The sequence below is a fragment of the Leptonychotes weddellii genome, chromosome 16 (assembly GCF_054177405.1).
Source record: "Leptonychotes weddellii isolate Sample4059 chromosome 16, ASM5417740v2, whole genome shotgun sequence".
Taxonomy (NCBI): Eukaryota; Metazoa; Chordata; class Mammalia; order Carnivora; family Phocidae; genus Leptonychotes; species Leptonychotes weddellii.
Genome location: NC_138384.1, coordinates 21,093,939 through 21,119,839, shown reverse-complemented (window position 1 = coordinate 21,119,839; position 25,901 = coordinate 21,093,939). Strand labels below are relative to the sequence as shown.

Here is a 25,901-nt window from a genome sequence, read left to right as displayed (position 1 = left end):
AAGTGGTATTCCAAATTTACTCAATACTCAATACCCAATACCTTGCCTACAGCTCTTCCAAACATCAGTCCTCATGACCCATTTCTTCAATTAAGTGGTATTCCAAATTTACTCAATACTCAATACCCAATACCTTGCCTACAGCTCTTCCAAACCCAGTCCCCATGACCCATTTCTTTAATTAAGTGGTATTCCAAATTTACTCAGGCTGGATACAGAGGACAAAAAGTATGATTCATGCTATCCTGGGATTGACTGACAATTGATTGGATGTGTGTGTGTGTGTGTGTGTGTGTGTGTGTTATTTTAATGCTTTAATGTGCGTAGGAATTACCTGGGGGAAACTGTTAAAATGCAGATTCTGATTCAGTAAATCAGGTATACAGAAGGTGAATGAAATTCTGCATGTCTAACTAGCTCCCGAGTGCTGCTGCTGGTCTGCAGACCCTCACTTTTAGTGACAGGAATGTAGTGAATTATAGTTCTCTTCTCAGATATAAGATCTAAGAGGACTCCTAAATGTATTGAAATGTTAGGTGAGGTAGTAGTAATGAGAAAGCATGCCCACATCTTAACTAAATATTCCAATATTTGAATACCAACAAGACTGTCTTTACTCTATTTCAAAATATTCAAAGAGTTAGTTAGGGACAGGCACATACACGACCAAATTATGCCAGGGAGGTAAAGGAGGCAGGGGGGAAAAGAGAGAGAAAGAGAGAGGGAGAGGGTATAGGAGGTGCATTTAAGGTAGCTATACTGGAAACGATACTGTGAAAATTAATAAAAGGAAAGTGCACTAAAATGGAGTCAAGAGGCTCAACAGGGAGAGCTCTTCCACCCTGTGACTCATGGTCAACTGCAGACTCAACAGGAAGAGATGGGCCTTGCTTTACTATCTCAGCAGGAGGAAGAAAGGTTTACCTCCTGTCCCAGCAACAACTCAGCCAATAAAAAGTCACCATACCTTTAACTCCCAGTTTACTCCAGTCGACTTTTTGTTTATAAGGGCCTTTCTAGCCTAACCCTCTCCTCTATAAAAGAGCTACCTCTCCTTTGTTCTCTGGACTCACCTATGGTGTTACCGCAGCTTGCTCAGCCCAGCTTGCAATTCTCTTTTATTCCCAAATAAACCCATCTTTGGCCGGTAAAATAACTGGCAGTTTTATTTTTAAGGTTAATGATATGTATGCAACAAAAATGCTAAACTGTTAAAGAAATCACTGTCTAGAAAACGCACATACCCAGACTAAAAGAAACCCTGTAAATGCTGTAACGCTTTTATCTTTCCTAAAGAACAGGATTCCATAAATATCTTTTCTAGGTTATTCTTATTTATTGAAAAGTTACAAGCAGCATGCAGGCTGACTACAATACTTGAACATTACACACATAGTTTCCCATTTCAAGTTCAAATATAAACCCTTTATTTCTGGTTCGTATTTGATCTGTCTCATAGTAATGACAGTCATTTAAGTACATTTAGCAGTATAGCAAGGCTATGGCTATACTTTCTCTCTTCTTGGTGTTGTAAAAATAGTTAAATATTTCTAGCTCTTTAATTTATTAATTGATGAGACTGTCCTTCCACGTATTCAAATAAGATTACATTTACCGGGGCGCCTGGGTGGCTCAGTTGGTTAACTGCCTTCGGCTCAGGTCATGATCCTGGAGTCCTGGGATCGAGTCCCACATCGGGATCCCTGCTCAGCAGGGAGTCTGCTTCTCCCTCTGGCCCTCCCCCCTCTCATGTGCTCTCTCTCTCTCAAATAAATAAATAAAATCTTTAAAAAAAAAAAATTACATTTACCAAATGAGATTCAAACTAATAATGGTCTCCAAGAATATGTTATGAATAGACAGCACTGATTTTAAGAAACACTGAATGTTATAACATTGCCATTTTTCTCTCATTTTATAATGTGTTATAATGTAATAATAACATACCCTAGAAAATAAAATGGGTAAAATTATGAAGAAAAGAAACTGATAATCCAATCACAAAAACTGGGGGAGAAAGTTTGAATATATTGGTATATTTCCTTACAGATTCCACTTTATTCATATTTGGTACCATTATTAGTATGAGTCAATATCATGAATTAACTTATTTGTTTTTTATGTGGGTTAAATATGTATCATTTAGTCTTATGCTTTTTTCAATTTGGGGATTTTTTTTTTGTCAGAAACAATGGGTAGTGCTTATAAATACGATTAAGGATTCTTCCTACATTAATTTTTAAAATCAAGAGTACTGTCATTAGCATGGGTGAAAGGGGGGTAACTTCAGAAAACAAACAGCAAAATGGTGAACATTTCTGAATATGGATGATGAGGGTGATCAGTACACAGGGGTTCATTATTTTTGTAAATGATTGAATATATTTATTTTTTCATGTGCACCTGCATGCCTTAATAGATATATGCCAGGTACTCTGTTCATATCACATACGCATTTTTAATTATAGTCTATACACATTTTATATCTTGTTTCTGGTATTTCTTCAGTTGCAATCCTGTCCCCATGTTATAAATCTTAATAATTTTTAATGATTCAGAGTATTCTGCTATGTGAATATACGAGGAAAGCTTTCCTGGTTGTGCAGCATTTATGTTTCCCCAGTTCTTCCCTATGAGGTTTAGCTTCATACTTGTGATAGAAATCAGTGCTGTGTTTGCTTTTTTTTTTTTTTGATACTGATTACCTTGTTGTCACTTATTTATAAAACAGGATTACAAAATCTGGCTTTTCACCCATCAACATATGACCACAATCATTTGCTTCAAGTGGGAAAAATATACCTGCCTCAATGAGATGACCCTAAGAAGATTGAGGATATATGCAAGACTTCTCTTTTAAGAAGTTTCAGTGAATATACATCTTGGGGTATCTGCAGAGATAAGCACAGATTATCCATCCTCTCACCTGGTCCCTAGGTATGGAATGAAGCAAACAGGGTGAATGTCTGGAGCTACACAGAGAAAGGATTAGGAGATGATTTGGCACTTTACTCATGCACAAACTCAACTAATAGATACACGTGTGTTTGTGCACGTGTGTGTGCATGTGTGTGCATTTAGAGTTTCTGCCCATCTACATGACTAATATTATTTCATTTATTTATATCAGTGTCAAAAGACGTCCCAAAGCTCTGGGATGCCTGTTATTTCCAAGTCGGGACACTGGGCAAGAGGCAAACAACACTCGTTATTTCTCCAGATTGAGACACGTGATGCTGACTTGAATTCCTGCCAGATTATTGGTGCACAGGCTCTGTCTGAGTAGGCAGAGGCTTCAAGGAACTGACAGTGAATTGTTCTCGCAAGGCCGAGGATACAGTTTGGCTGTGGCTGCGTAGCCCAGTGCTCTTTACATGCAAACGGCCGGCAAAAATAATGGCATGTCAAGTGCAATTTTCTCGCCAGCCGCTGACACCGTAAACTGTAATACAGTGTAATTATTTGGCATCCCGTGTCCTTCATACTAAGCACCACCCAAACGATTTCCAAGTTAGAGAGAAGAGGGAAGGTTAGAAGGTCAAATTTAAAGAGAGAAAATGAGTCAGTGCCTTGGAGGGAGAGAATTATAAATAGATATGGCATCACCAGCAGTAGAGTTATATCCAAATAAGGAACTGCTCAGAAGCCCAGGTAGGAGGGAAAAAAGGAGGAAAGAGAGCAGAGGAGTTTATGTAAGAGAGAGGATTGAGGATAGATCTCTGACCACCTGGAGAGCAAACTGGTTTTTCCCAAAATAAAGCAATATGAGGAACTGAGGATCACAGACCACAGAACAAGAGCTAAAGGAACCCGGGCAGAAAACCAATAGATGCTACACTCATTTTTCTTATATTGCTTTCTTTTCCTGTTCTATAGGGATTTGTATCTTAAATATAATTTCATAATCCACTCTCCCATTACAAGTGAGGAAACTCCCAAGAGAGGTTATACCACGTTCTCTTCCAGCTCCTCTGTAGCAGATGTGAAAAAGAAAGAAGTCAGGATCTCCAAGAGATCCTGCCCATCCTTCCACCACAATTCAAAGGTTCTAGCCTTAGTTCTCTGTCTCAGTGACCCTGACTCTCTCTTAAAACAGTCTTGCACATGCTACTGCCTCTGCTGGAATGCTCTCTTTTCATCCCTGCACTCAGCTGCTCTGGTTATGTATCTCAGTTCACAGGCTGTTTCCGCAGGCAAGAGTCTACATCCCACAGAACAAACCAGCTTCCTATGTACGTGCTTCCACAGAATCATATTCCTTTACTATCTTCCTAATGTCTGTCTCCCGGCCGTACCCCATTAGTTCCACGTCAGAGAGGGTGGATTTGCATTTGCTCAGAGCGGAGCATCTACTGGCCACAATGCTTAGGAGACAGTAAGTGCTCAATACAATACGCATTTGTAGAATGAGTCGATCAGTCATCCTTGTGACTCACAGCATAGGGCTCCCATGATGACCTCAAGCTGTTCACCTCGTGTGAATTTCATCCAAAGGACATGATTTTTTTTTTTGGTCTTAGATGCAAGATTTGTGAAAATCATGGGTTTTTTTTCTCTCTCTCTCTTTTCTAAGACAAGAACACATAAGCATATAGGACAAAGGGTCCCATGTACCACACCTTATTCTCTGCCAGAATTGGCAGAGAAAGTCAATGCTAGAGGTCCTGTGCAATGCGGAATGCTAAGGATTTACATGTAGAACAGGCTCTGAACCACGTGTTCCACAAAGAACTAGAGTCAGGAGTGGAGTCTCTCTGGCTAATACTTGTTTTTCAGAAATTCAGAGAGAAGAGTTCTGATGTACCTTGTGCCATAAACACAAACCTAAGTTTGCAGATGGATTAGAATACAGTGGGATCACCATCTGCTCTGCTTCATGCCACTGGTATTGGGTACAGCCTCCACGGTGGGAATCAGGCAGTCTGCTCAGAAAGAGTTGCTTTAACAAGTTATCCATTATTACTAACTCAAAGAAAGAGTTTGATTTGTTTTTGAAGATTTATTTATTTGACAGTGAGAGCTCGCACGAGTCGGGGGAGGAGCAGAGGGAGAAAATCTTAAAGCCGACTCCCCCAAAGAGCCCAGCGTGGGGCTCAGTCTCAGGACCCGTGAGATGATGACCTGAGCCGGAACCAAGGGTCAGACACTTAACCAACTGAGCCACCCAGGGGCCCCAAGAACGACTTTCAAAGTCAATAAGTAGGAACAATGTTTAAACTATCTAGCTGGTTTAGAAAATACTGATATGAAAGGGGACTATGAAGGTAATGCATGGTCGGTCCCCTTTATTGAGAAACACCACTTGTATTAAATCTTACTGGATTAACATTACTTTTTGACAAGTTTTTCCACTATTTAGTTGAATTATTCATTCATTTACTTATGCAAAATATTTACCAAGCACTTCTTATATGTAGGCAGTGGTTCTAGGTTCTGGGGATATATTAGTGAAAAACAAAGGAGACAAAAATCCTTTTTCTTTGCAGAACATGCATTGTAGTAGGAGACAAATCATAAACAAGACAAAGCATAGAATATGTACAGAATATGTGAGACAGTGATCATCAGGAAGAAGAAAAAATAAGCACAGTCAAAGGATATGAAATATTAGAGAGAGAACATTTATTTTTTAGACAGAATGGGACAGGGAAGACTTCTCTGTGAATATGACTTTCAACCTCATTTTAATTCAACAAGAAATATATCACTGTGTTGCTTCTAACCAAGGGGACCCTCAGTAGTCCTGCCCTACCCCCATGACATTGTATAAACCCTCCGTCCAACTAGGGTATCTAAGTTTCCACTGTACCCCGTCTCAGTCTAAGTGACAAGTCATCCTTCATCCTTCCAAACACACCTAAATATCACCTCCACCTAAAGCAACCTGGGACAACTGAAAGGACTCTTCTTTGGGCTCCCAATGTCTTACGCTCACCTGGTGATGTAACTGTCCATCTGTCCACCACTGCAGCTACACACACACACACAAAATTAAGAATACAATCATGGAGGCGACTGGGTGGCTCAGTCAGTTAAGCATCCGACTCTTGATTTTGGCTCAGGTCATGTTCTCAGGGTCCTGGGATCAAGCCTTGTGTCGGGCTCTGTGCTCAGGGCAGAGTCTGCTTATCTCTCTCTCCCTCTGCCCCTCCCCGACCTTGCCCACGCCTCTCTAAAATAATAAATCATTAAAAAAAAGAATATAATCATGGCTACGATTACTATGTGTAGAGACTATGCATACATGATTTTATTGACTCTTACATACTCTTATTTATTTATTTGGATAGCTTTTGAAGATTTTTAGTAACTTCTCCAGGGTTAACACTCAGAAAGTGGCAAAAGCAAAGTTCAAACTTCTGGAGAGTGCATCTTGGAGGGCTTGTCCTTTCTCTGCACCTGGCTGTCTACCAATATAGTAAAAACACACAACGGACAATGTGAGGGTGTATGTGAAGCTCTGAAAAGCCAGTCACTCAAAAACTGGCTCTGCCCTTGAGCTTGAACTCAGCTTGCGGCGCCGAGGCCCCTGCCATCGCGATTCACAGGAGGGCCTTTTAAAGAGCAGGTATGCTCCGAAGTAACTAACGCTCCTCAGCCAGTTCCTGGGGAGAAGCTCAGCGATGAAGTGGTTTCGAGCTAGATGTGGAAGAGTGTGCAGAGATAAAACACCGTAAAGCACCGGTGGGCACCTTGATACGGATCATCCCCACACTCAGCCTGACTTAACAATCTGACCCAGTCACCTGAAATGTATTTTTGGCTTCACTACAACCCAAGAGCCTCAAAGCCTAAGCTATAATATTACAGGAGCAATTTTCTTTAAGGGGAATTTTGTATGACTGGTAATGTTTGCAGCAATTTCTTCAGAAAATAAGTTTAACTCTGATTTAACAATTGTTTGTGAACTGGCCAGGGTAGAGGAGAGAGAAAGAGCTAATTCATAAAAACAGTCATAAAGACTCAGGAACATTTTGGCCGTTTCAAAATCTTAGGGTTCACTAGCAACATTTCTGTGATTCAAAGGAGGAATTGCTCAAATATTAAAAAGTCACAAATCGATGCTGAATGCCTGGCTGTTTGCTTCCATCTCTATTACTTAAAGAACAGAGTTAAAATTAGTCATCAGACTCCTATGAATCCAAAACAAACCCCAATTTAATTACTTCTTCTAATCAGAGAAATATGGCAAGTTCTCCTGGGCATAGCATGTTCGGTTATTTATATTATATGAGATACTATCACAGTAATATACTTCCATAAAGAAATAACTAATACAAACTGTGAGAAAATATTCACCAACTGCACATGTATGCATGTGCCTGTAGATCCAGAATTTCCTATGGTAGAAAAATGACTTGCCTGAGAGGGGGCTAAAGTTCTAACCATCCAGGAAGTAGCACTTTATGGACTCTGCATTCCATATTCAGTAACTCCTTTTTTAAAAAAGATTAAGGGTGCTATTATTTATTATTTGTTTTTTAAAGATTTTATTTTTAAGTAATCTCTACGCCCAACGTGGGGCTTGAACTCACAACCCTGAGATCAAGAGTCGCATGTTCTACTGACTGAGCCAGCCAGGCATCCCTGTATTCAATAACTCTTTTTTTTTTTTTTTAAAGATTTTATTTATTCATTTGAGAGAGAGAATGGGAGAGAGAGCACGAGAGGGGGGAGGGTCAGAGGGAGAAGCAGACTCCCTGCTGAGCAGGGAGCCTGATGCGGGACTCGATCCTGGGACCCCAGGATCATGACCTGAGCCGAAGGCAGTCGCTTAACCAACTGAGCCATCCAGGCGCCCCCCTGTATTCAATAACTCTTAAGTGCAAATGATGGTTTAAACCCATGGCAGCTAGTTACTAAAATGTAACAGGATATGGCAGGTAAAATTATGGCCGTGGGACTCCCCAACTTGATTCAAACTCAGAACTTTTCTTAGCTCTATGACCTTGTTTTATTAACCCTTCTAAGCCTCAATTTCTGTACTTACAAAACAAACAAAAAACATAGTGCTGGTCAAGAAGCCCATATTCAAAACCCACTGGGCCAGATGTGTTTGGAAATTCAGAAGTTTTCACATTTAGAAACATACGAAGGTACATAAACCGTATGGTGAGCAGCACCCTGAGCAGGAGCACCCTGTATTCAAGCACATTAACGTTTCCGCCAGGAAACACACCAACAGTCAAAGTAATGGGATGCATTATGACTATAAATAGCCTCAAGTCAGTTCTACTACCTGAGTTCATATCAGGCATACCAAAAAAAAAAAAAAAAAACCTTTCAGAGATTTTTATATTTTAGGCATGTGAAAAGAGGTGTGTGGATGTATTTTACACACATATTGTTTGTATATGTGTGTATATACACACACATAAACACATACATATATATATATACAGAAATAGGGGGAAAGCTATTGTTAGAATCAAATAGGATTGTGCCCACTAAGTGCTCTTATATTAGTGGTCAATACATAATACACACTCAATATTGGCCAGAGTGTAAGCTCCTTGAAGGCAGAGATCATGGTTTTGTTCACTGATACACTCCCATGTGCCTAAAAGAGTGTCATACACATAGAAAGAGCTTATTAAATATTGAGTGATTCATGATATCTCCTCACCCAAGTAGACTAACTATATGCAATGAGAAAACATAATCCTTGGAGAGTCTCAGTTTGCTTTGCCAGACAATGAGGTAGAAGCAGGAATGTACTCAAAAGTTCCGAGGAAAAGACAAAGAGTTAGAGTTAACTCGGGTCTTAAAGATCAATATTTCATTCTCTTCCTAATTTCTTCTAAATCGCTGCTTTTGGGAAATGAATAATATTGGCATGATTCACTTCTTAATCTGACTTAGGAAAATCAGCCATTGGCAGGCTTATAATTGGAATTCTACCTATGATGATAGTATGTGAAGCCTATGAACACTTCTGAGAGAAAAACCACGTATAGTCTTCAATAACCAACAGTGTGATTTTGGAAAACACTCATCTACACAAGGAACATTTGTCTAACCTGCCAACAACAACCAAACCAATGGAAATCCACCCGCGCGCACACGCACACACCGCACTGTCTGAAATTATGATTGCATACATTTGATCCGATCTGACAACGAATGAACTAGTTTCCTCTTGCAAATTTTACTGAATTACAGTACAAATACTGTGAAGCATCCATCCAAGAATTTCCTTTTCTCCGTCCTTGGTTAATGACAGGAACAACAAACAAACCACAAAACTGAAACAAGAAAGGAGAAAAATCTACCTGCAACTGGAGATACACGGCCTCGAAACAAAATGACACAAATAACATCTTAGGAATTGAGGTCGTAGAAATTCAAACTGAACAATAATGTACACCTCTTCCAAATACTTAAGCTAGAGAAAAAGTCTGGCGTGCAGACTTCTCGTAGGCAATAAGAAAGAAAAGCTTATTTGTACATGCATGACCCAAGTATTATTGTACCTCACGGGGTGAGAGAGGTCGGGGAGATCAGCCTTCACTAAAGGACCAGTCTGTGTACATTTAAAACTGTTATGGTGGGATTATCCATATTCCCGAAGAAACCGATAGGTAACTAAACTAACCATCTGGCCTAAAGTACTACAGCTAAGTGTGCCAACAATCCTGACAAGTCTGACGTTAAAGATCTAAAGAGGAGAAACAGATCCTGAAATTGGGATCTGAAAAACGTAGCTTACCCGGCCAACGAGAATCGGTTCAGGTCCAGAAAACTCTTCCAGGACAAACATTTGATTCCAAACCCAGCCTCTTTTGGAGCGGTTCAAAATCCGCTGTTCTTCAGTCAGCCTGTTTAGTTCCAAAGGGGATCCACTCATTAAAACTTGAGACTGATTCATCGGGGCCATGTAAATGCAAGGGGGAAGAGTAATCCATAATATTATTAATGGAGTCCAGAGATCCAAGAGCATTTCCGCTAGCCGTTCTGGCATGGTCCCACCAGTTAAGCAAATCACCATGAAAATGAGACAATTATTTTTTTTGCCTCCGGTCTGCAGCCATCCAATTCATCATGCAGTGCGGAGCATTTACTTACAGCTCTGCGACGAGTTTATAGCACAGGAAACAGACATTATCTACGCCGCTTTTCTAAGACTACGATCCATTGGTGTTCCTTTTCGTTGAAATTTCCTGCAAAAACAAGGAGAGAGAAAGCTAAAGGTCCACGGCAACAGGTCTTAAAACAAAATCACTGCCTTCTAAAAGCACCTAAATGAACAAGAGCAGGTATTTCCCAAACTCTTGAGTTAAGAAAGTGGATCTGAGGAGTCAGAAGGAGGAGATCCTCTTATTTTTTTAAGCTTTATGTAGATTTTAGTATTTATTTTCTACCTATGTTGCTTATCACAAACCACTTAAGTAACAGAAGTTCTTTGCCTTCCTTTCTCCCTCCTCCCCTCTCTCCCTTCCTTCCTTGTCTCTCACCATTCCTTTTTTTTGTAATGCAAGTTGGGGCACGTGCAACATAGTACATAGCAGAGACTGCATGCTCCTTCCTTCCTTCTTTTCACCCTCCCTCCCTCCCTCCCTCTCTCTCTCTCTTCTGATTTAAAAATGGGTCCTAATTCACTCTATGCTAAGCTATAAGAAGAAACTAGCCTCTAATGGGTAATTTTTTTTTTTTTTTTTGATTTACACATGAGAATGGGAAAAGGAAAGTTCCCATTTTTACAGTCTTAGCTGCCACGAGGCATCAGAAGCAATGGTCCACTTCGGGGTGCAGAGTGCAATTCTCTGCCAGGATGCTAATAATGAGTGAATAAAATTAGAATGCTCCCAGAGAGAAATTCTGTAATGTCCAGCATGTATGCTATAATCAGGATGGTGTCAGGGCTCCCATTCCAAATGTACAGTTGAACAGGAGATTTAAATTATGAAAAGCTCCTTTGGGAATGAAATATGTAAAAATACAATTTTCAATTGAGGAGATTCAGAAAGGGATGGGCAAAAAATTCCCCATTACCTGAGGTGTCAAATACATTTTTTTGCTTACCTTCAGCGTGGCAAAATGTGTTTCTTCCCTCTCAAAAAAAAATTATTTTTAAAGAAATAATGTTCACTGCAGATCCCAGAGAGAAGCCCTGCTGAATTAAATTAAATGGGAAAATAATTCCTCAAGACACCATCGGGATCGGTTTGGCTCAGGGAATTCGCAATGGGGTAGGGAACCTTTCACCCCAAGGTCCCTGGTTCCATTCTGGCTCAGAATGGGAAAGCAAGAAAGTCGTTAACATTGGCTGGGGCAGTGAGTGGCCTTCGTGAAGCCAGCTGAAATGGCAGGCCCGGATTCTGCTGCAAACACAGGCTGTATCTGATCTAACAAGATGGCGGGAGGGATCACCCACTTGTTACCTTCTGCCTGGGCCCAGCTCAATCTCGAGGACTATATACCTCAAGGGGCCCCACCCTGATGAGTGCCTACGGGAAGCAGTACAAGCAGCAGTTGTTTTGTAAACTAAAGAGAAGAAAAGCTTTCCAGAGGAAACCAGCTCAGAGAAAACAAGAGCCAGGAACGACGTCCTCTATTTCCCCCAGAACTGCAGAACACAAAGGGAAGGCCAGCTTTCCAATAAAGCAGATTTCCACCAAGACCTTCTCTCGTGCCAGTGTGAGGGCAGACTTTTGCAGGTCTCAAGTTTAAAACAAAATTTGAGGAGCGCCTGGGTGGCTCAGTCGGTTAAGCGGCTGCCTTCGGCTCAGGTCATGATCCCTGGGTCCTGGGATCAAGCCCCACGTCTGGCTCCCTGCTCAGTAGAGCCTGCTTCTCCCTCTCTCTCTGCCTGCCTCTCTGCCTACTTGTGCTTTCTCTGTGTCAAATAAATAAATAAAATCTTTAAAACAAAACAAAACAAAACAAAATTTGAAAATTCTCAATAAAAGTATCTCCAAGTATTAATATCTTTCTGAATTGCCAAACCACTTACTTATTTAACCAGCATTCACAGCACGGCCATCATCTACGCTCCCCTCTCCTAGACAGGGGGTCGGGATGGTGCTGAGGGAGCACCGTAGTATGCTGCAGACTCTGCTGGGGAGGCACATGAGCCTGGGTTTGAATTCCAGCTCACCCCACTTGCTGTCTCTGTCATGGTGGATGGGATACTTAAGTTCTCTGAGCTTCAGTTTTCTCTTCTGCAAAATGGCAATAATAATTCCTCCAGGCAGGACGGTGAGTCAGAATCAACACTCCTATAAAGCAGCAGGAACCCATGGGAAGCACTCACTGAACTGGGGTTCCTGTGGTTTTCCTAAGTCAGACCGTGAAGGTGCTGTTGACATGGTCCCTGCCCTTGAGAGACTTTGGTAAAAAGGTCAAATGAAAGAGCAGAGGGTTCAGCTGTGTGACCTCTACAGAAGGAGTGTGCAAGGTACAAGAGTGACATGAGGCACTCCAAAACCTTCCAGAAGGTGGGATGTGGGAGGGTGTAGGTGGTGCTGGGGAGGAAGGAGAGCCTTATCCCGTCCATGTAGCCTCAGTCTAAAGACTTCTCAAGAAGGGGCGCCTGGGTGGCTGAGTCGTTAAGCGTCTGCCTTTGGCTCAGGTCGTGATCCCAGGGTCCTGGGATGGAGCCCCGCATCGGGCTCCCTGCTCCGCGGGAAGCCTGCTTCTCCCTCTCCCACTCCCCCTGCTTATGCTCTCTCTCTCGCTGTGTCTCTCTCTGTCAAATAAATAAATAAAAATCTTTAAAAAAAATTTTTAAAAAATTAAAAAATAAACACTTTTCAAGAAAAAGGGTATGCTCTCTCCAAATTCACCTTCTATATGACAGGCCATCCCTGAATGCTCAAAAGCCTTACATGCCCTTTTCTTGGACTGAGTGCTACAAAGACAAGAAGCCTGAGTGGGTTTTGAGTTTCCTCCAGCATCAGCCTGCCTGGGGACTGAATTCTAGTTAAAGAGCTGCACTTACCGGTTTTACATCTGGGGTCCAACTACCAACAATAACAGCAACAACAACTATAATAATACCTAACTGGTTTATCTTGAGGATGAAGAGATAATCTTGTTAAAGCAATTAGGAAAGGCTAGAACATATAGTTATTTTTAAATTGTGCCAAATACTCTGAAAGTATATTCTGGCATCTGCTCTGTTAATGATTCTGGGATATGAACATTTAATCCCATTTTAAACACATAATAGACATTTCCTTGATGGAAGCCACCAAGTGGCACTCAGGACGGAATGTGACATGAGGCGTACTCTACCTGAACTTACCAGAATCAGGTGAAAAGTGGTAACAAACTCAACTATACAAATAATTGTATACAGTGACATAGATTTTGTAGTTAGAAAGGATGCATTAATAAAGGAATATATGCATAGCCAAAAATAGTACCTATTAACACAATATCTTACAGTTAGATAAGGCTTACTATGCCTCCCACTGTTTCGTCCAAAACTGAGGCGCAGAATTATTAAAGGACTTGCCCAAAAAAACAAAACCACCTCCAGTAAGCAGCAGACCATTATTTGAATCTAGGTAATCTAACTCTAAAATTCTCTTTCTTAACATAACCCCTTCTCTCATTATATAAATATTTGACGTGTGTATACTGACTGTCAGGCACTGGAGATGGTCAAACAGGTCAATGCTCTTCTCTTCAGGAAACAAAGAGTTTAACTGGTACAGACTAAGAAATAGAGACAGTATTTAGTGAAATGCGGGCTGAGAAGGGTTAGGGAAATACAGAGTGATGGGTATGCCACTCACCTTGGCAGCATTAAAGAAGGCTTCCTGGAGGAAAGTGGCATCTGAATGTTGAGAAGGAACTACCCAACTGGGGAACAGGTAGGTGTGAAAGGGCATTTAAGTCAAGCAATGAACAAGAATAAGACCACCGACTAATCCAGGACCTCAGGCAGTTTGTAAATCATTACTTACTAGATCTTCTAATCCATGATCTGAGCATCTGCTCGCTACCCACCAAATTCATCCTACTCATGGTCTCCACAGAGTACCTGTCAATTAGGGTACCCTCTTCTCTGCCAGTTCTTTATGAAGAGGGAAGAACACGTTTGATTTCTCTAAGACTTGGGGGGAACAGAAATATGTGCCATCCCTTGGACAGGGTATGGGGAGACAGGTGAGTGCTATTCCAACCCAACTCCTCATTTTTCAGAGAAAGTAGGAATGCTCTGGTCAGTGTCCTGCAGATGGTGGCAGAGCTCTGGGGAGAAGTTATCCCAACTCTACCGAAACCCTTCCTCAACCGTACTGGTCATTTCCACTACCCTCCCCTGCACAGAACTTCTAGCACCCTCATATAACCCTCCCTCAGACTTTGCCAAATTCTTAAATCACTTGTACTATTACTTAAATTTTATTGAAACAGTCTTATTTTTTTAGTGTCTATTTTAAAATGGAAAACCAATATTGTTCGTTACAAAGAGATTAATACTGAACACTTAGGAAGTGTTTGGATAATATTAAATCAACTCACACGTGTACATACTTACGCATATGGCAAATCACCAAGAAAGACTACATACTAATATATATACATACACATTATATGAGTACACACAGCTATGTATTTACACCTACTCTTCAAAATAACCATAATGTAAATGTTATTACTTTATCATCATTCCCATTTTAGGGATACACAAACTGAAGCACAGAGAGACTGTTATTTTAAATAATGTTTTATTTGCACTTAACTAGACACTGTCAGAGCCTGAGGTCATTTCTCTGTTAAAAAGGAAGACCAGCAACAATTAGACACAAGGGTATGATGTTAAATATTTAAGTGGCTCTCAGAAAGAAAAAAAGAATCCTTGATTTCCAATTTCCATAATGTAAATACTTCCTCCAATTTCAAGCTCTCAGTGTGGCCACTAACAAGTTCTGGCAGTTCCTGAAAATTTAACAATCAGCTGTGGTAACCCTAGTAAGAGTTCCCTCCCTGACACCCCCTGGGGGAGCTTCGCAAACCTTAATATGCATACAAAACACCTGGAAATCTTGCTAAAATGCAGATTATGACCCAGTAAATTGAGGGTGGGGCCTGTGACTTTGTATTTCTAATCCTCTCTCCTGTGAGGGCAGATGCTATGGGTTTGAGGATCATAGTTTGAGAAGCCTGGGGTTTGAGCAAATAAGATCATTTCCCAACTCTGACCTTTTCCTTAAAATAACAAAGGGTTTACTGGTGTGGTACCAAGTCATTTCCTCCCTGCTCACGCACTGCTCACCATCACTGTGATAGAGTACATACATATATCAGACTTGGAGAACCCCTGCACGGGTAGTAGGAATGAATAGAAGGGATTTTGTATGATGTCATAATACCCCCCCAGCGCACACGCACCCATATGTACTTTATGCATGGATTGGTAAAACTGTCCCACTAACTGAGCTGTTCACATGCACATACATGCTATCAGGGGGTGGTGAGACTTGGCCTTCACTTCAGCGAAGGGTGACTTGGAGAGTCTTCACTTGGAGACAGATGAGATTCTACTGTGACAATTAGAACCATACTATTTATATTGCTTGTCACCCTCTGCCACAGGCAGAGCTAATGTCCTCTTTGATGATCAGAAAATAGCTTTATAGGAATTCTTGAGATGCAACCAAATGTTACATCACTGTTATCAGAATAAACATTGTGAATAGTAACTCCGTACATAAACTGCTTAACTCTATGCAAGGAAGAAGAAATTGAGCAAGGTTGTAAAGCTTGGATTAAAAAAAAAAATCTATTTTTAGATTTTCCAACCACAGTATGTATGTCTGGCCAAGCAATCCACTTTATTATAATGCTGCTGCATTGATTTACACCCAGATAGTGAGATGAAGAGATTTTACAGTCTCTCTGGAATTCTTACAAGAAAGTCTTTAGAATTTTCCCCTAAGAAAATATCTTCTCTTGGGTAACAGACTTGCAATCTGACTTTTCATTCATACACACATTTTAGAGATAGTTCTAATTACAGCCTGGATCTTACTCTGCTGGCCCCAACATTTTTTTAAGGTGAACTTGGTCAATTCTCAGATATGTTAAGTCATTATGCAAAAATATACTGCACTATCGATTTTGTAAATAACGTAGATTAAAGTTCCAAATGGTAAGCCACACACCGATAGGTGAAGTCTAAAATAAAAATGGGCTTTTACAGACACTTTAGGATTCAATCCAGCAGATTACAGTGGTTGACAGGAAATTATGTTTTTATTATCCACTGGGCTTAGTGGCCACAATATTTCATAGAAGCAAAAATGACACACAGGACTAGAGAGTTTCTATTAAAAATGTTTCTGACCTTGAATTTAGAACCATTAGTAGGCTGCTTCAAAACAGGTAAATGCACATTGAATTCAAAGTGGTGTTTCAGGAATACAGAGGGGTAGAGATTCAGCGTGTGGCCCAAGGCAATTCACGCCAAGCTCTGGATGACTAGAACAGAACAGGCAGGGATATATTTGGGTTTTAGAGAGGGAGGATTCTTGCATATGTCCAAATACAATTCAAGAGAATTCTCTTTCCTAAAACCTTCAAAATTCCCTGACCAAATTCCCTTGGTAGAGTAGGATTCTAGATTTGTTGTTGTTTTTATACACACACACACCACTATTCATCTCCCCATCGGCCACAGCCCTCTGGTCATTTTTCCTTGGTATCATACCATATCCTTAATCCAGCTATTTATCTATCCAAAAGAATTTATCATTTGCTTATTTTGCCACCCAGAATACCCGCCAAATCCATTCTGCTCTGTTACTGACACACCACTCTTTTTCTTTAAATTTCCACAATTACTGGTTACCTTCGCAAAAACAGTTTGCCTTCTGCTTTCCCAAGGGGTCAGAACTTGTTCTTCACATAGAAGCTGTTCTATTTGTTATGGAAATTTCAGCATGGGATGACTAGGTCTGCGAGGAAGACAAGGCCAAAATAAGGCCACTTTTCTAGTGGTACAGACCCAGGCCTTTATTCGTAAAAACTTTCTTGAAATCATGAAGTTAAGATTTTGAAGATATGATTCTATTCTGTCAGACTCTCTTAAGGCAGAACTGTACTGAGATCATCTCAAAAAGATAAACAGAAATCCCATGCATCCCTTGTTGATTACAGACACAGTAGTGCCAAAGTGATTTTTCAGGACTAATCTAAATCCCTCCTTCTCCATTTGAAAGCCACATCCTCTGCTGTCTTTAAATCATCTGCTCAAACTTAACAGAGACTGAAGGAGTGAAAACAATGTGCTCACCCTTTGTTGGGAGAGGACATTGGAAGAGGTCATTATGTGGATGTGACCACCAGTGGATCAGAGAACTGGCCCAGGGGTTCAAAGACTTCTTATCTGCTCCCCTGTCCTTAGAATTACATTCTACCCACTGTCCCCTCACTTGGAGTCACTTCAAGAACTCAGCCTTGAGAGAATAAGGTATTGTTGAGACCATCTGGACTGAATACATGACTGAACCCCATGGAGACCTCTATATAACATCTTAAGATTCGGGGCACCTGGGTGACTCAGTCAGTTAAGCGTCCACCTTCGGCTCAGGTCATGATCCCAGGGTTCTGGGATCAAGCCCCACATCGAGCTCCCTGCTCAGTGCGGAGTCTGCTTCTCCTTTTCCCTCTGCCTCTCCCCCTGCTCATGCTCTGTCAGATAAATAAATAAAAGCTTTAAAAAATAAAATCTTAAGATTTTAGCAGGGAGGTGTGGAGATCTACTCATCTTTTGAGCACCTGAGAGAAAGCCTCATATGTGAGTTCCCTTGCGTATTAAAACCGCCACCTACCAGTCGAGAGTGTTCTGACTTTCTTTGGTCACTCCTTGCCCTCTGTGTACAGGGGCCAGTTTCAGAGTTCATTCCAGGAACTCCCAAGGTTGTGAACCAAGACCCTTTAAATCACAGTAACCAACAGAAATCAACCTTATCCTTGCCAATTAGTAAGAGAGCTGAACGAGGGAAGCTCCAAGACACAGTGGTTGAAAACACTGAGTGTAGTCAGAAGTAGTTTGAATCATTGTTCGATCACTCATAAGCTATGGGGAAATGTATCTCAATTGTGGACAATGAGGGAACTGATGCTCTGTTTCATACTCTCTAACTTGACGGACTGTGGAAAAATTAAATAAGGTATATAAAACTATCAATGTAGCAATAATACCTACCATTTATTGAATATTCCATGTGCTTTACAAAGACTCAATTTAAAAAAAAAATACTTTATTTCAATTTTTTTTACTGTGTACATCACTGGGGAAAATCCTAGCATTTTATTTAGATAGGTAAATAAAAGAATTTCCAATTCTTCTTTTAAAAAAAAATTAAAGGAACCATGTTGGGTATGAATTAAACATTTCATAAACTGTTTTCCCTACCCATTGCTAACACACAATTAATGACTTCAAGTAGTTTTATTAAGTTTCTACAAGGGCAATATTTTTAACCCCTTCCCAAAAGCCAACCATGTCTCCTCTTTCCATTGAACACATGGCATTGCCTTCACTATTTTCTGCTGAGAGGACAATGCACAGGCATTAAACATCCACATGGAACCTATTCACTTGGTAACCACTCAGTGAAAAACGTGGCCTGCTACATCATACTATACAATTGCACTACAACCCAATTTTAACCACTCCGTGACAAACATTTCATTGGCCAGGTCCTTTTACAAAAAAAAAAAATAAAAAAAAAAATTCTGTTACATTTCATTATCAACCTTCTTATGAGAATGGCCCAAGCAGGGAGTCCCTACTAACTCAAAGATGAGGCCAAAATGATTTCTAAACACTACTAAGAAATTTGCTGAGTGAAGATAATGCTAAGCAGAGACTGGGTTCAGGTAGTGTCTTCTCCCGAAAGTATTCAACAAATGTTTTCCATTTATTTCAGCAAATTTTAGCATGACTGATGATGGCTAAAAATCAGAAGCTCTCCCTTCCTGCTTATGTAATGTGGAAATGGTTAAAATCAGTTGTATCACATAACCAAGGCTACAGAGTCTGTAATACTAAAACTGAAACGCATCCAAGTATCCCAGCATGATAAGTCAAGATTCTGCCAATTAGATTATACTGTAGAGTAACCACCCTCACCAGTGCTCCTTACTGTCATTCTTTCATGTTTCAAAGACTTCGTAGCTTAAAAACCACCCACCGACACTATTACCATGAACTAGGGACACAGATGATGGATGGGTAGACAGATGATAGCAAGCAATCATTTGACAAAAATAATATTGAGAAATAAAGCAGGATGCATAGGTCATGGAAATTAAAGTGCTTATATGTATTGTAAGTATACTATCTTCAGTATACTCTCCTACATAGTATACTAAGTACACTATCTTTACCTACTATATTTTAGTGAAATTCAAAAATAAGACAAACATAAGTATGTCTTACCATTCTAATTAAAATAGGTGCAAATTATTTTTTTTCATATTTTTGAGCATCCCCAATATGAAAATGGAAATACCTGAACACAGAAAATTGAATTCTGTTTGTCAAGCTGAAATAGCAATAGAGAAATAAGGAAGGCAATGTGTCCTTGTAATTTTTATATCAAATTCTGGAGATGAGTTGGCATGCATAAGAAAATCATTCCCTTATGATATTTCTACCACTCCCTCATCTACTTATTTTATGTTATTTGTGTCACATCAGGAATCAAATAATCATATTTTATGCATTAATCTATCTAAAAAGCAATGCATGGAAAATGTTACGTTATAACATGTAATAGAACATGAATGTACAGAAACACTCACTTAATGACATATATAGAATAAGATTCCACTTACTATTACTTTGCAATATATTCAACATGCTTAAAATATGAATAAATACATCCACAGAAAGACCTTATCATGGAAAATACATTCTTTTCCTGTGTGTACATGTGAGTGCCAGGTATCCTGCTGGTAACTCAGCACGAGGAGTATAGAATTGTCTTCTACGGTGTTCAGACTTGCAGTTCACATGAGGTTAATATGAACTGTTCCATTCGAATATAAAATATACTAAAGAGAGGCAAAAAAGGGAGAGAGAGAGAGAGAGAGAGAGAAGGAGCAAAGAAGGGAAAGTTCTTCCCTCGGTTATTTTATATACCTCCAGCAAGGGGAAGGTATGGACACTGAGTTACACATGTGACACTTCCATAATTTAGAGTATTTTCCCCAATAAAACACAACTTTGCATCCCACACAATTTAATAGCCTTCTTGATGTAAGTCTGGGTCTTAGAGGCATTCTCCTTTTTACAAAGCTGAATTATGCTTTTATGTTCCCATACCATTTAACAAAGGACTTTGAGGGAGGAAAAATATGCTTTGTGGAATATGAAAAAATGGGTTAAAAAAAAGAGAAAAGTTCTATCTTAAGATCAACTCAGGCAAATTTTTCCAATTTCTGTAAAGAAAATCGAGGTAGACAGTCACAATACCAGACTTTGGATATTATCCCACCTTAGCCTTTATTAAGAATCTCCTAGTAAAGGGAGAGAGGGCTGTCTTTGCTTATTGTCAATGCATTAAACAAATGTATACTGAGCACTAGCTCTGGGCTTAGCCCTCAACTAACCATCATTTCAGCATGTCTTTGGCTGAGAGAGTAGGGAAGTTTGAAGGTTCTGAACACAAGTGTTACTCTTTTATGAGGCTTTCCAAAGAGATACAGAAAACCACATCTATATGTTTCTACGTACTAACAGAACTTAAAAAACAACAAGACTTCTAAAGGCAAAAGGGTAGATGATATTTATAAGGAATAGCATATGACCTTTAAAACTCAGGAAATAAAAGCTTGGGACAAAATAGAGAAAGGGAACAGTACTGGTCCTGGTGCTTTGCCATGGAGTGGCACTGGAGATTTTGCTAGAGGCAGCATATGGGAGAAGCAGCTGAATGGCATCCCTTGAACTTATTTCTTTTCTGACCTTTTGAAGTTGCCAGGTTCAACTAATTTTCCCCTCATAGTTCTATCTGAAGCGAGTTCCAGAGGCAAGAACCAACAGTTCAGCAGAAATATATTGCTCATCACAACTTTCTATGGGAATTAAATGAGAGAAGACTAATAGCTCTTTGGTTACTTAAGCCCCACTAATTCAGATGACAGCCTTGTTCCATCAAAATATTATTCTATTTCACACATACACAATTATGGGATTCTGGTGAAAAAATTCCAGCACCGCAAACATTTTTGTTTTTAAAGACACTGGTCAATATACAAATTTAAGAAGGCAGGAGGGCAAAACAAACAACCTAAGGCAGACGAAATGGCAAAGGGAACTTGATAAAACTCTCAGACTTGAACCATTAAATGAGTTAGTTGTCTGGGCACATTTTGAAGTTTTCTAGAAGTAAATTTTTTGCATCCGTGTGCATGTGTGTTCACATCTGTGGGTGAGTGTAGACCACACACAATACAGAGCAACGAAGACCAGCCGTGGTTTAATTCGGACACTGTGGGTGTTGTATAATACACCACAGTTAGGAGTCTTTTCCTAAACTAAAAACCAAAATTAGTCCATTTTGGCTGTGAATGCAACAGTGCTGAAAACAAAGAAAAAAACTGTGCCTTTTTCCTGCTTCTCTGAATAACTTTGTAAGCAATATAAAATAACTGAAGCCACCATCAACAGCATCACTGAGCACAATATTTTCAAAAGTCTTGAGATTTTAGACTACATCTATAATTAAAAGGCTACTCTGATTATGCCTGCTCCTTGATTCGTCAAACACAAAACTTTGCTGATGGACCAGAAAAGTGTGATTGGAAATAGAAAATTTAATGTCATTTTATCCCTGAAAAGCTTCTGGTTTTGCATGGAAAACTTGCTCAAATTGGGATGTTGATAAAGCCAGAGGTGTGCCACCTTGAGTAGGAAAATGAAGATTTTTTTTTTTCTTAAAGCATTAATTTACTTATAAGGTTTTCTCAACAGTTGGTGAAGTATGGATTCTAACTTTTCTATATGCAAGCGTTCCTTTCTCCTCACCAATAAATAATGAGAGGAACCTGGAGAGCAAAAGCCTGAAGTACAATTTCTTGCATAGAATCCTTATACCTTCATTCTTTGGAGTTTCCCTGCTTTGCTCCAAAATCCGACGCTCCCTGCTAGCCAGGTGTATCGGACCTGAACTCTGTGCACAGTTTACAGGGAAATGTTGTATCATGAGTATGCTCACACAACAGCTTTTACAAACGCTGCCTCACGTGCTCTGTTCCATCCTGCTGAGCATGTTTTATGCGTTGTTTGTTTTTACACTGAGCATACCACCATTGGCTAAAGTGTGTTCAGTACTAAACTAAGGGGTTGCGATAGATGAATTGCCTGGACCAGAGTTCTACCTGATGCCCCAATAAAGTTACTTTCAGGTTAAAGACCTCCTTTCCTTTAGAGTTGATATGTGTAAAGCAAGCAAATTGAGCTGCTATTCTAGTGAGGGCAGCCATAAAATTGTTTGGCAAAATTCGTAACACCTTCAAGAACTCAAAAAATGCATCCTAGGTACCAAAAATGCAGCCAAAAAAAATGGTAAGAGGCTTGCATGGAGAGATTTACCCAACTGAAATCTGGAGAGTTTGGGGAGACTGTGTGGATTATAAAGCAGAAGTGATTTTTAATAGTAATAATAATTGGAAACACAAGATCCAGGTTGCAGGGGAGAAAGATTAAAAGTTTAAGTGACAGGATTATAGCACAAATTTCAGAGAACATTAGCCAGCGTCTCTAAAATATATGGCCCATTTGTGATGGTCACAGGATACCCTGACACTCATTTGGGTAGTGTGGGGAATGGAATGAGGAAGATGAACTGTCATTGAGCAGCCCTCAACTAAGCAATCCCTGGAGTTGCTGGAGAATCTCTTCTCTGTTTTCACAGATTTTCTCAAACTCCAAGCCCTCTTCAGAGTCCAGAAAAAAAAAAATACATTGATATATATATATATCAAAGGTGGTTTAAAATCCTATAACTGCTCCAGCATGAAATGACTATGTGATGGGGAGCTTCGAATCTGCTAAAGCATAATTACAGAATATTATTATGAGTATTATTATTTAATAAGAGGGATACACCTAGAATTTCTTTCAGCCACAGAGCTCAAGGAAGTGGAAAACATGTCTGGACAGGATAATTATGTAGAACTCCCTTTGAGAGGGAAAAAAAAAAAAAATGTAGCCCTTAGAGAACATCCTTCAAAGGTATCAGGCCTCTCGGTAAAATTCTGTGTGTGTGTTACACACCACACACACACGCACACACACCCCTGATAAAAATCCCTGCAAAACTGGACGCAGCTGATGAAAGGCAACAGCAGGGCAGAAATTTCAGTTGTGTTTAGCCTGAAAGACAGGGCTCATTTTGCATGCAGTGAGGTACAGCGGCGAGGGTGAATGGATGGAAAATCCCACTCTCGAATCTTACATAAATATCTCTTTCCCACATAGAGTTTTCCAGTTGAAAAGCTCCCATAATGAAGCCGGAGGTGACAGCCCCGGGAGGGTTGTTAACCATTGAGATGGCTGTCGGGAGCACTGTGTTGACGACAGGCGCTTCACAACGGCCCCAACCGACCCCGGTCCCTCCTCTCTGCTCGGCGATGGTACCCGACCCGAGAGGGCAGTGCTCTCGCAGACCTTCTCCGAAGCCCCCGCCTTCCCATTGTCAGCCCGCAAACGGTGTGAACCCAGGTGAAAGCAAGCAGCCGGCTGATCTGATTAGCAGCTTGGGCGCGCTAAGGGATTGCCGGATCGTGCCTCTTAAAGAGGAAACTCTGGTGGAATCTTCAGGAAGGCGTGGTAAAGTTGCAAAGACCTTTTCTCCCTGCCGCTTGCTTGGTTATAAGCTCTGTTCTTTAACTGGAGCTGAAGTGAGCAGCTGCCAGCCTGATTTTCCGTTACGCACTAATGTGCGTTTGCAACAATCAACAATTAATGTTGTCTGATTTCCTACATTTAAGCAACCCAAGCACACAGCTGCCATCTCCGCTCGCTAAGAAGGCAAACGCCTAGCCCTACACGAGCCGCCGGCTCAGCGCCTGCGGGGAAGGGTCAACCGTAACAAAACTTTGAGGCTTCCGCCAGATTGGGTGGGGAAAGCTTTGGTCTTGGAGAGGGAAAGCGGAGGAAACTGTGGATACCTGTTGGCATCGGCGTTGGCGGCGGCAGGTTTTCACCGTATCCCGGCCTTGGCTGGAACCTGGGAGAAGGGGAGTAGGTTCCTTATGAACCTGTTACGCGCTGGCAGAACCCAGGCGAGAGCCCTCTTTGCCGGCAAGGAGGGCGGCCCGCCCCCCAAGTGCTCGCCGAGAGGGAGCAGGAAGATGCCAGAAAGCGCAGCTGCCCGCTCTGCGGGCGCTGGGAGAGAGGGTACGGAGTCCCCGGCTCAGAGGGCCTCCGTGAGTGTAGCCTCGCGGGCTCGCTAAGGACGCCGCCTGGGGTGTGTGTGTGGGGGGGTCCTGCCTGGGTTCGGGCCAGCGTCTTGGCGACTGCAGAGCCACGGCGCGGCTCGAGAGCCAGCAAGTTTGCAGCGGGCACCACGCCTCGCAAGCAGGAGCAGCCACTTGTGGGAAAGCGTCGCGCTGAGGCTCTCGCTGCTGGGTCGCGGCCCACAGCCCCAAGGCGGGGGTCGCCCTCCCTGTCCTCGGGGGTGTCCCTGGCCCCGTCGCCTCCTTTCCTCTCGGGCTCGCACCCTCCTCAGCACCAGCGGCGGGTGTTTCCCATTCACCGCACGGACCCCGCAGTGAAGTCGCGCGGCTGCAGCGTCGCCTGCCTGCCTGGCGAGGCGGCGAAATCGCCAGGCGACCGCGGAGAGGGAGACCGGCAGGAACACTAAAGAGGCACAGCCTGCTTGCTACTCCCAGGATCTACTGTCAAGAGCAGTTTGCCAAATCCTCAGGCAGAGCCCGGAGGTGGCCCCGTCAGCTGTGCAGGTCAAGAAAGAAGACGCAGCTCAGCCCCACGCCTGAGCTAGGAACCCGCGTCCACCAAGGGGGGGGGGCGGGGGGAAGAGACGCGCGAGGTGTCCGAAGGGGTATGGGGATTCTTAAAGGAAACGGTCGTTTCCGGGTCCTCGGGGCTTGGGGAAAAACGGGGGGCAAAGGGGGACCACTTACTCTTGAGGGGCTCCGCGCTGGGGAATGTCAAGCCTCCCGGTTCACAAACGGCTGCAGGTGCTCGGGGTCGGCTCCCGAGAGCGGCGAGCACCCAGCGGTTCCTGCGCGCCGGGCAGGCGCCTCCGGATCCCGTTCATGCCTCTCGGAGCTGCGGGGCTCGGTGTGGAGACGCGGGTCGGGCGCGCTGGGCTCTGGGTGTCCGCGGCCCGAAGTGCAGCGAGCGGGAGGGTGCGCGGGACCGTCTGTGCACAGACCGGCGACGGCGGAGGAGATTTGAGGAGGCAAGGAGATTCCGAATAAATCCACTAATTCTGGGCTGAGCACTCCGGCATGCGAGCCCGCCTGCCTGCCAAATGTAACTGTGAAATGATGTGGAAAAGTGAGCCGGGTGCCTCCCCTGACGGATCTCATTGGGCAGAGCGCAGAGGCAGGTCTACCACTTGGAAATTCATGTAAGCAGTCCCCCCTCCCCGCCCCCTCCCTGCCTTCCCCCTCGGCTGTCGCGCGCTCGCTCGCTCTTCCCCGCTCCAAGTGGGCGCCCAACTTTTCGCTCCTGGCTCCCGAGCACGCCTCGCGCGTCTCCGCCGCCAGAGCCCCGGCTGAAGATGCGCCCTTCCGTGCCGTGCGCGCAGCCCGCGGAGGGCCGAGCTCCCGGAGAAGAGAGCTGGCAGATGATAAAGGCATGCGGAGGAGGTACCCGCGAGCTTCCTCTCCCGAGTCTCACCTGAGCCCCGGGGCTAGCGTTGCCTTGAAAAGCGTCTTAATGACCCACAGCCGTTTTCCGTGGG

At 42.2% G+C, this 25,901-nt stretch overlaps 1 protein-coding gene across 2 annotated transcripts in view; it reads right to left on the bottom strand.

Moving 5' to 3' along the window:
* Nucleotides 1-25,577, bottom strand: part of CDH8 (cadherin 8) — a 349,453-nt gene extending 323,876 nt beyond the window's left edge. Inside the window, exons 1-2 of one of the 2 annotated variants that reach the window (XM_081806499.1) lie at nt 25,114-25,577; nt 9,710-10,160 (exon numbers count right to left, since the gene is read on the bottom strand). In XM_081806499.1, the coding sequence (XP_081662625.1) occupies nt 9,710-9,988 (279 nt within the window). In that variant the 5' untranslated portion in view covers nt 9,989-10,160; nt 25,114-25,577. Of the gene's footprint in view, nt 1-9,709; nt 10,161-24,138; nt 24,247-25,113 lie in introns of those variants that run through there. The other variant, XM_081806500.1, reaches the window with a different exon arrangement.
* Between the last annotated feature and the right edge of the window lie 324 nt (nt 25,578-25,901).